The following is an 11,252-nucleotide window of genomic DNA, read 5'->3' as shown; positions in this document are numbered from 1 at the left end:
GGACATACACAGCAACTTGGTAGTTGCCACACACCATCGCTGGACTTGCATTAGGGAAGCCGTGTTAAAATGGTCGTGCATTAATTGCGCCATAGAGTTCCAAGCTCTAAAAGGGTCTTTTGTCTTTCAGCGGCCTGTATTTAAGTCTATGTTAAAGGACATACAGACAGAAAACACATTTGATTTCACGTAAAACAAAGCAGTGGCTAAACATTAACCTCCAATTTAGCAGATTCGCTGCTACAATTGCCAAACTTTTCGAGCTCGAGGAGTCGCTACAGTTGGACAGTCAGTTGGTCGGGACTTCGCTTTCGTGGTGTTGGGGGGGGGGGGGGGGGCTGGGAAGAGGCTTGTTTTCCCACCATGACCCAGAGTCAAGGGTCAAACCGCCCCTCAATTAGGGCTATGACGTCACCAGCTGAGACCAGCCGAACACGAGTTAAACGCTCAAACACCTTCGAAGTAATTGAGGAACCAACGTTCGCCCTGATAAACTATCTGGTCGCTCATTTATCAGTAGGAAACGCTCGAAATCGATCATAAATTGTAAAATTAAAAGTGTTTGAACAGTATACAAAGTGTAATATTGATTCTTCTGGACACGAAATGTCGTTTTGGAAAGTATTTACTGTTTAGCAAAACCTTGTGTTTTCTAACAAAGAACTGTGAGGTTATGTTTGTGTCTTGGATGCAAATATACAAAACTATAGGTAAATTTGTGCTTGTACATTGTTTCAAATACGTCTTTTGCACCACGATACTGTATACTACAATTTATAAGGTTACAGCTAAAACAGTCCTTTAAAAATTACACTTGCGTAAACATACTCATACAGACCATACAGTAGTGAAAAAAGAAAACGCATTATTAACAGATTGACAGCTATACTCGCGAAGCATATTATGTTTCTCCCAACCCAGCCTAGCCACAGAAATCAGCACGAGTATTTGAACAGAAAAAGGCATGGACAAAAATATTAACAGCTTATGACTTTGTATAACAACAACTGGCCAAATGTAAACATGTTTGTAATAATATTATTGGAACCAGCAAAAATCTTCCAAACCAGATATTTTGGTTATTCGATCCAAAAACGCCATTTGTTAAGTTAATGATCTCCATACAGTCCTCTGTTCAAATATCAGTGTATTTAGAAATGAAATCAATGTAGCAAAGATTTTTTGTTCGTTATTCTTATCATATGGGTGTTGTTATTTTTGTAAGTAAACAAAAAACATCCAAATAGTTAGGTTCGTTGTCGTTATAAATTTGAAGTTTTTGAAAATACTACCTAGCATTATGTTATCAAAATTAGTGAAAAGGGCTATACTGGGTAAGTCGTTTTTAGGCTTCATCAAACTGTATTTCCTAAGTTTTTGTTCCCTTAATAAGTAATGCATACATATAAGTTTGAATATTGAATATTACCATTAAGGGTTAGACATTAGTTTAAATTAGCATAGTGAACACGTAGATAATGAATATATGCATATTAGTTTCCCCGATAAGGGTTTTAATAAAAGCAAACAAAACCCCTCAAAACGGACCAAGCTTTAAAGAGATATCTAAAGAAACTAATTGACAATGGCTCGATATTATTTCTAAAACCATAAGACTAATTTTATAGGCTTATGGTATTTACCTTATATACGTATGGATACACATTTAGTGTTTTGATTTTATAGAATAAAAATATTTAGAAGTGATTTAATTGAAAGCTAACTTTAATGTGAATGCAGGTAACCATCAGAAAACAAAAATATTTGAAAACTTATTTTGCTGCTCTGTTTTTTGTGGTACGGTAAAACGCATGCAATAAGTAAAACGAGAGGTCGTCCAGTGGTCGAAACTCGACCAAAAATATGTAATGTAAACTTACTCACTTCTCTATTTTCACCCCACACTGTAAATAAAACATGTGATTGGAGTTTCTTCCATTTGTTTTGATTTTCTGTTTATGTTTCGTTGTTATTTCGTCACCAGCATGGCAACCATAAGATCCATGTTAATTTTTTCAAATTTTTAAACTCATTTTTTGTGCTTATCTTTGAGCCTATTTAAATTTATAAAGGGATTCTGCACACCTACAGGAAAATAGCTTTCTAACGGTATGCGTAGATTTACCCCACGATGCACACGAGCTGAGAAAAAAGGTTTTAAAGAAACATGCTTGCCTATTAATATATAGATAGATCATCATAAAATAATCTATATATTAATAGGCAAGCATGTTTCTTTAAAACCTTTTTTCTCAGCTCGTGTGCATCGTAGGGAAAATCTACGCATACTGTTAGAAAGCTATTTTCCTGTATGTGTGCAGAATCCCTTTATAAATTAAAATAGGCTCAAAAATAAGCACAAAAAATGAATTTAAAATTCTGAAAAATTTAACATGGATATTATGAGTTGCCATGCTGGTGACGAAATAACAACGAAATATAAACAGAAAATCAAAACAAATGGAAGAAACTCCAATCACATGTTCTATTCAAAGTTTGGAATGAAAATAAAGAAGTCTGTACATTAAATATTTTTGGTCGAGTTTCGACCACTGGACGACCTCTAGTTATTATTAATGTTACTCAGAGGCTGCTAATATTTTCTCATTACACTCATCACCTCATTCTCATATACAACTCATTACTACAGTATCCCTGTAGCAGCAAGCCAAAGTTCCAGTTCATACTATTCAAATCTGAAACACCGAAACATGTCAGCGAAACATTGTGAAAGGGGGGGATAGCTGGTCTAGTGGTAGTGCACGGGGTTTAGGTCACGAAGTCCCGAGTTCAAATCCTGCCAAACACCAATTGATTTTATCTAAGTGATAATTCTGCGATCCCCTCTAGAAATAACCTAAAGTAATGTTGAAACAATTACGGGATAAAGGGAAAAACAGAGGCAGACTATAAGGTCCCATATGTGTTACTGTGATTGAGACAAACTTCATATGAAGATATTTGGCGTTGTTGTAGGACAACCCCGATTGCCTGGATTCCTAAAGGCCATCCGCAACCTGACTGTAACCGAGCTGGAGACCAAGGGGAAGTACACACTCAAGGTCAATGTAGAACCCTTCAAAGAAGACGAGGTTCAGTACACAATACAAGAAGACCATATCACGATCGTTGGGAAAAGAGGAGAGAAAACTGGAGTAAGTATATAAGTGGGTGGGCATTATTGCGCCAACCGACCTAAGTCTGATAGTCGGGTATTCCTGAATTGCGCCAACTACTCCAAAGGGCCACCCAATACGTTCATAACTGCACCAAGTGGCGGTCCTCTTTGACTGTATAATTAAGTAGGTTAGGTTGAGTTTTGTTAGGTTAAGTTAGATTAGGTTAAGTTAGGTTAGGTTAAGTTAGGTTATCTTAGGATAGGTTAGGATGACACGTAAACAAGGACATTCCTTCTGCCGGCAACTCACCCATACCTGGCTTGGATTTAGCGCAACTAAGGAACATTTTTTCACCCTTTGAGGGCTTAAGCGCAGTTAAGGAACTCTTTGGCTCAATCAATGCACGATCTTATAGATTGTGTGAGTAGTCGTAGTCCAATTAGGCGCTAATAAACTGATGAGATCAGACGGCTTGAGAGTAGAGGACAGTGTATCTATGACAAAGGAGTTTTATCTTTTTCAGCCTTTTGACTGGAAATCTTTGCATCCTAGAATCCTTATTAAAAATAAATATTGTGCTACTACTAGTAGATTCTATGGTGCGTCCTGCAACTTTACTTTACCAGGCAATTTACTGGTGACTAATACCCTTTCAATCAAATTTCATAAAGTGGTTTGACCAAACACTTTTATGTCTAGATTTTTTTATTTTTATTTTTTTTTCTAGAAGAGTGACTTCTTCCATGGGATGGACACGAAAGTCTCCCTCCCTCCAACCATCAAGCATGACACCATCAAGACAAAGTTCGACCAAGGGAATGTCATCGTTGAAGCTGATTCCAGTGTACAGTAATTTATGACATTGTAATTAAAATATTTTAAAACTTATTTGTTGGTTTTTGTTAATTTCTATTGCTTGTCTCTTGTCTCAGTCAGAAACAGGGTTACTTATCAAATGGTCTCAGTTACCAACCGTCCAAAGGTGCTTAAAATACTTTTTGAATCAAACTGAAAACATTTCAGGTGAGCATGCTTGTTACTTGAACGAACAATAAACAGTATTTACCTTTATTGTACAGTAAAACCTTTTAAAACAACAATCAATTTCTTCTTCGCTGAGTCAAAGGTACGTGATGTTTTTTTTTTGCAGTGTCATCTATCCTGCCACCTCCTATTTCAGTAATCTTTGCTTTTACCAAAGAAGTTTGTTGACCAAAGACCTAAGCGTTACTCGGATCTCAATTGATGTAGGTTAAGTATTCTAACCCCTGTTCTATACCGGTGGGAAGGTATGCTCTTGCACTCATTCCCAGGGTTTTGGACGACGGGCCCTCCTCTCACCACCCCCACATTGTGGTAGAGGGGGAGGGGCAAGGAGAGATTAAAGCTACGATAATTGTGGTATGCTGGGTCTTTGTTGGTAGGGTGGAATCTCAATGTTCTATAGCATTCCATTATCTCGCATCTTCAATTCAACTCATAGGCTTGGCTTAGCGATGGAAAATGAGGGGTCTGAATAATAAATTTTAGCATTAAAAACTTCGCCTGTTCAATTAAAGACATTGTATTTGACACGAGTGCTTGATGGTTGGTCTGAGTCGGCGGAAACGACTTGTCAACCCTTCTCCATAAAAGTGCTATAAAGTGCTGAGGACAACTGGAACATTGTCGGCTTTCAGTGTGCGCTTTTACTCTTTACAAAAGCACAAGCAGTATTTTCAAGGTAAAATTGTCGTTAGTTTAAATCGTTTAGAATTTGGTAAACAAGAAATAAATATTAAAATGAAAAAGCTACATTTACCGGTCGAAAACACCATGTCTTCAGCTCCGTAATGATGACTAACCTACAAGGGAGTTCTAATATATGACAATACCCATGAACCATCTACTCAACCAGTGTTTCACACATTGTATCATAGAAGAGCACGTGCTCTTCCTCACCAACATGTTGTAATCTCTCACAACAATCGGATTGTTTCAATCAGCCGCTCGTCAGCTGATAACGCCCAAGCAGGTAGTTTCTAGTCGGGACACATCTGTGTCATCACGCATGTCATCTGCGTTGCTTATAAATAAACTCCTTCAGGACATTGCACTTTAGTTGTATTGTTCAAAATTAAAATCTAAAACATAAAGATGCGTCTTTTTAAATATTTAAATTGGAGCATTTACTTTTTGTGTACCAACATTTGTCTAGTTAAATTGAAGCAATTGAAAGCTTCGCTTTTTCTATTGAGACTAGTCTCCTACTAGAAAGGGCTATCAAAGGACAAATCATAATGTTTGCGGTTCATAGTTCAGTACTACATAGTGTCTGCTGTTAACATAATTTTTATATTTCAAGTTAATATCCACGTATGTACTAAGTGCATGATTCACTGAGTAAATTATACATAACGTATGTTACATATTGATACGATACAAAGCATATGAGAATGAGAATTCATACTTGAAGAGTTGACGGTAGTAAAGAGAATACACGATACTGAAGGTAGGTTTCCACAGTCAAATTGTAACTTTCTGATATTTTTCATGAGATGAAAGTGACTCTGTATTGGCAAAGATCGTGTAGTCAGAATACAGAAGATATCTTTCAAAACCAGAATATACATTCGACAGAGTACAAGAATATACATTTCCCAAGTAACTACACAAAATGATTCCAAAATATGTATGCAATAGCTGAAAAATGAAAATCATTGCACCGAAAGTACCTACAAACGACTAAAAAGGAATCAGTAACTCTAAATTTAGTTTAGTGATCTACTCAAACACAGCCTACCATCCAAAGATTTGAATACATCCTAACAACTATGATAACTTTATGTGTTAATCAGGTACATTAAGAGGTATAGCATAAAACAAAGTTGAGTAAAATTCCTCTTAAAGTACATCATTGCAGCAAACTCCACCTCAAAACTAATGGATTTTCCTGAATGGCACTCATAAAGTCTGCAACTATCAACTATCGTCGTTGCGCCGCACTTGACATTATCCGATCTCATTAACAACACCGAGTCGTCTGCTACTAGCAGCTGAATAACTGCTGCTAGCCGCTGAGTAACTGCTGCTAGCCGCTGACTTGTGGAAATGCGGCTGCTAGCCGAGGCTACAATTTGTCGCACTGCAACTTCTAATCACAATTACCCATTACGCTCCATTTGTAGTATCTTGGAATGCTGTGTAAACATGTCAAGGGTAAAGTGACTCTTAATGTGTTTGGGCACTTCGACACGCGAGTTTTATATAGTTTTAGTGCGGACAGTATATGGAGAAATTATTTTATTCGTCAAAATTTGCGAGTTTGAATTTTAGGTGGAAATATATGTTTTGGATCCCTCTGAATTCATATAAGTGGTTTTCGAAGTGATGTATGTATGCGTTTGTGATTCTATGGATGTGTACGTAGCTAAAGGCTACACCAGTGGTCGGATTTTGATGTCACTCAGTAGGTACTAATCCATGTTACTCCAGGTGTTTTTCATTTTTAGAATTTTTCTTTTTAGTGGCGATTTTTCCCAAAAACCCCATAAAATATCGGAAAAATCGGGGTTTCATTAGTCCAAGTCCAGGCAACGAATGCTCTAAAAGGGTGAGGAAATGTTTGGAACACAATTTCTGACATCTTAACTTTGTTTAGTATAGTTATAAGGCCAACCAAAAGCCCTCGCGTCTACCCCTTGTGCTGTGGTACCGGTAGTAGGGGGGGGGGGGGGGGGCTTGGAAGTACAATTTTCAGATTTTTTCCTAAATCTCGGAAACCATGTGTCCAAGCGAAATTAAGTCCTATACAAAATGAAAGCTTATTAAATTACCAGCAAGTTTTGGACTTTATAATTTTTTTATATCTTGCATGGTTTTCAAATTATATAGTATCAAAAGTTTGTAAATATAGGAAAATATATTTTTCTTTTTTTTTGTTTTTTTCTGACAAGGTAACTCCTAAACTATGCACCCTAAAAATTAATGCCCGTCATAGGGTTGTAAAAGATCAAATTCTCTTCAATAACACCTTGTCAGAAAGAACCAAAAACACGAGGAATAAATTACTTTTCTAAATTTACAAACTTTTTATGGTAAATAACTCTTTGCTATTTTGCTAGGTGAAATCAATAAGAAAAAATATCAGTGTCACGAATCGCCGACGAATATCAAGTATTAAATTTCTCATCCTCATGGAACAGCTGAAGCCAATTTTATTTTTAATTGTGCCCGGTGCACTGCAGAGCCGAGGTCGTGTTTTGTTTACAATTTGTTTCTTGTGTTTGCAGTCATTTAAAACCTCGTTAAACCAAATAAAACGATATAATCACAAACAATAACTTGTCCCCTAGTTATATAACCAAGCAGCAAAGCAGAAGTCACACTCTTAATCTTAAAATAATATAAACAAAATTTCGACGACACTAGCGATCAGTGTCGCCAGACTTGAACTATACAGGAAAAACGAGCTTCTAAATTTACAATAGGATGAGAAGTCTACTTGTATTGGTTGATCTATGATAAATGTTTAAAAGGCCGTTCTAGGTTTAAAGAGGTCTACAACATGTAAAATATAGCTACTCGTATATTGCATTCTTTGTTAGAAATGCCCAAAACGGAAAATAGTTTGTTAGCTATTATACAAAGTATCATACAGAGGCGCGACAATTTATTTACCACACATATTAATGAAGTATATAAGACTAGAGTGACCAATAACTTTATCTCTATAAAATGTATTGTACTACAGACCACTAACATAAAAAGCATTTTTATAATACTTTAAGTAATATATATATACTTATATGCCTTTCCTCCAATCCTGTATCTAACTACAACGAATTTACAGTTACAAATTTAGTAAACAGAAACGATGAACACATGACACTTTATTGTTGAGTAAAACAACATTACAGTTTACGATCTTGTTTTGTGTTTGCAAGTGGCAACGTGAGACTTTTTCATTTAAATTAGTCAGAATGGACGAACTAGTGGAGATCGTGAACCAGCTACAGGACGTGTTTCTGGTCAGTGGTCAAGTCGTCGACCTGCCGCAGGTGGTCGTGGTAGGCTCTCAGAGTGCAGGGAAGAGCTCCGTCCTGGAACATCTAGTGGGAAAGTCCTTCCTACCCAGAGGAGTCGGTGTAGTGACTAGATGTCCTCTTGTCCTGCAGCTTGTGCATTCGACCACTGAAGTCGTAGATGAATACGCAATCTTCCAACACGACCAGACAAAAGTCTTCACGGACTTCGACTTGATCTCCAAAGAAATACAAGATCAAACCGTCAAGCTAGCTGGAAGCAACAAAGGAATCTGCCATGTTCCAATCACTCTTAAGATTTACTCCAACTCGTATTTAAATCTCACATTGGTAGATCTTCCCGGATTGACGAAAATACCTGTTGGGGACCAGCCAACCGATATAGAAAAACAAACCAGGGACATGGTGCTTGAATACATTAGGAACCCAAATTGTATAATTCTGGCAGTGACTCCTGCCAATGCGGACCTGACGACTAGCGAGAGTTTAGCGTTGGCTCGCGACGTGGATCCTGAAGGTGAGAGGACTCTGGCGGTCATCACCAAGCTGGACCTTATGGACGAAGGCACAGACGCGTGGGACATTCTGTCTGGCAAAATCATACCGGTCAAGCTAGGTATAATCGGCGTCGTCAACCGATCACAACGAGACATCATGGAGAACAAACCCATGAAAAAAGCGTTGAAAGAAGAAGCTCAGTTTTTCCAAAATCATTACAAAGCGGTTGCACGCTCCCACGGAATACCCTACTTGACGAAGACTGTTCAGAAAATCTTGACCGAACACATCAAAAGTTGTTTGCCAAAATTAAAAGAGAACGTCAAAGAAAAGTTGTCCAAGAAACAAGAAGAACTCAAAGCATTAGGGGAAGTGAATTTGGACAAGCCTTCTTTGTTGATTGACATCATGTCGAAATTTTCAAAAATGTACTGTAGCATAATCAAAGGTGATACTGAGAACATCCAGACCACTGAGCTGTCTGGAGGGGCGAGAATCAATTACGTGTTTCAAGAGAGTCTCGCCAAAGCGCTGCGGACGATAGACGCTTTATCTGGGTTGACGAAAGGAGCAATCTTGACCGCTACCCAGAATGCATCAGGTGCGAGTCCCGGGTTGTTTATTCCTGAAGTGGCTTTCGAACTTTTGGTGAAACGACAGATCCAACGTTTTCGCCCACCATGTCTTCGATGTGTCGACCTAGTCAACGAAGAGCTCAGCAGAATCGTCCTGACTTGCGCCGATGATCCTTTGATCGGACTGGAGAGGTATCCAACACTGCAGAAAGAAGTCATCCGTGTCGTCACCGAACTTCTCCACAGCAGACTTCCCATCGCTAATCAAATGGTAGAGAACTTCATTGACTTCCAGTTAGCATACATCAACACAAGACATCCGCACTTTATCACTAACCATGTGATTGGGAAAGAGTCAATAGCTTTTGAAGAAGGGAACTGCATCGCACGCAAACCCACGGTGAAACTCTCGGAGAAAAGTCTTGCAGTTTCGGAAAAATCTAAGAAAGAAGAAGAAACCTCGAAAGAAACTCGGGATTATCAACTAATTCAAAAGTTGATTCAGAGTTACTTTTCAATAGTACAGATCACCGTTCAAGATACAGTTCCGAAGATCATCATGCATTCCATTGTGAACTTTGTCATGGAGCGTCTCCACTGCGAGTTGATATCTCGACTGTACAACGGCAACACTTACAACTTGATGAAGGAGTCGCAGGATTTCGTGGAAAAGCGCCAAGAACTTGTAACCACTGTTGCTCAGCTAGAGAAGGCCTATGGGATTTTGACCTCTATAAAACCGAGCACAAAATCGCATGTATTCAATTGCAATGTTGTGAGAGAAGCAGCGAGAGCACCTTTATCTCCTGATTCCGATTCTGATTCTAATTCTGATTCTGATTCAAATTCTGATTCTGATTTTAAATAAAGCACAGTGCTCTCTGGACAGAAGACATTTGAAAATGAACATTTGTTTTACTTTTCTTGTTATAGCAAGAGTGTTGAGCGTTGTTACTTTTTAGTTCAGTTTTTTGTTTTCCATTTTAATTTTCCATAAAAAAATACCTGTGATTGTTGAATAATTAATTAAAAACTATCATTTTGAACACTTTGATTCTTATTTTCTTAATTAAGTGGTAATATCAACTTTATATGAATTTCAGATGTAAAGACATGTTTAAAAATGTGATTATTTTGATTATAAACACGCTTACAATTAGTGTTTTTAATTTTATGTGCAATAATTTAGTAAATCTATGACATTATTTGCTACATTACGTAGTGTACATAACAAGGTATGATATAAAAAGCATTAAATTAGTATTGTTGGGGTGAATGTCCTGTCTCTTAGGGGTAAGACAGATTTTAGAATCCTTACAACTGGTGTAGATGGGATCGCCTTTTTAACCAAGTTGATTTTGTAAAATGAATGTTTTACGTGGAAAACTGTATTAAGTTAGCATTTTTTCTCTTGTGACTCGAATTACATGAAACCAACCTAATCGTTCCTTCAGTATATTATATCATAGATTTGAATAGAGATTAATTTAAGATACAAAAATAAATACCCCTGCCACAGCAAACATGCCGTCTAAGCGAATTTCCATTTGCTTGAAATGATTTTCAATTAATCTATTTAAATAACATTAGGTTTAACGAGTAAATAGGTTTGCTGCTACAAGGAAACTAATAAAGTGTGTTTTCAAGTAAAATAATAACTTAATATAAAATCAACAGCTGTGTCTAACGAATGTCGGCCTTAGTCACTAACAAGACTACAAGATCGCGCCACTCATTCTACACTCATCTCCATTCATACTTGGCTTAAAATACGTACTATGTATGGTCGCCATTTCAATGAAAAGTATTTAAGTATTTAATAAATTTGCCAAGTTTGGTCAAAAATATCCATAAACAAGCAAACTACAACATTGTAAGAATAACATGTGAATTTTAAATTTACATTTTGTTGAGTTTTATCCGTTACCAATAATTGTACAAAAAACTTTGATTTGCTAAATTATTTGTGCTTTAAGCTCTTTAAAAAAGGTCTAAAGATAAATTAGGAAATTTTGTGTTTTGAGGGTCAAAAATAA

General features: G+C 37.1%; 2 protein-coding genes across 2 annotated transcripts; both read left to right on the top strand.

Moving 5' to 3' along the window:
• The first annotated feature begins 1,235 nt into the window (after window positions 1-1,235).
• LOC128983670 (uncharacterized) lies at window positions 1,236-4,007 on the top strand. The gene is made up of 3 exons (XM_054403058.1): window positions 1,236-1,334; window positions 2,977-3,155; window positions 3,847-4,007. Exons 1-3 carry the CDS (start codon window positions 1,301-1,303, stop codon window positions 3,970-3,972), a joined length of 339 nt encoding a protein of 112 aa, XP_054259033.1. The 5' UTR covers window positions 1,236-1,300; the 3' UTR covers window positions 3,973-4,007.
• A 4,044-nt stretch (window positions 4,008-8,051) lies between these two features.
• Window positions 8,052-10,084, top strand: LOC129003869 (dynamin-1-like protein). The gene has a single exon (XM_054432201.1). It carries the CDS (start codon window positions 8,081-8,083, stop codon window positions 10,082-10,084), a length of 2,004 nt encoding a protein of 667 aa, XP_054288176.1. The 5' UTR covers window positions 8,052-8,080.
• The last annotated feature ends 1,168 nt before the right edge of the window (window positions 10,085-11,252 follow it).

This window comes from Macrosteles quadrilineatus, unplaced genomic scaffold (genome assembly GCF_028750875.1).
Source record: "Macrosteles quadrilineatus isolate MER2022 unplaced genomic scaffold, UCM_ALF_1.0 Scaffold_1__1_contigs__length_201487025, whole genome shotgun sequence".
In the NCBI taxonomy this organism is placed as follows: domain Eukaryota; kingdom Metazoa; phylum Arthropoda; class Insecta; order Hemiptera; family Cicadellidae; genus Macrosteles; species Macrosteles quadrilineatus.
This window is presented reverse-complemented; position numbering and strand designations above follow the sequence as displayed.

Excerpts from the sequence above, each read along its gene's own strand:
- LOC128983670 (XM_054403058.1), top strand. The coding sequence starts at position 1,301 with ATGTTATCAAAATTAGTGAAAAGGGCTATACTGG. Across the intron at positions 1,335-2,976 it reads AGTGAAAAGGGCTATACTGG|GACAACCCCGATTGCCTGGA; the intron begins GTAAGTCGTTTT and ends GCGTTGTTGTAG. Across the intron at positions 3,156-3,846 it reads AAAGAGGAGAGAAAACTGGA|AAGAGTGACTTCTTCCATGG; the intron begins GTAAGTATATAA and ends TTTTTTTTCTAG.
- LOC129003869 (XM_054432201.1), top strand. The coding sequence starts at position 8,081 with ATGGACGAACTAGTGGAGATCGTGAACCAGCTACAGGACGTGTTTCTG.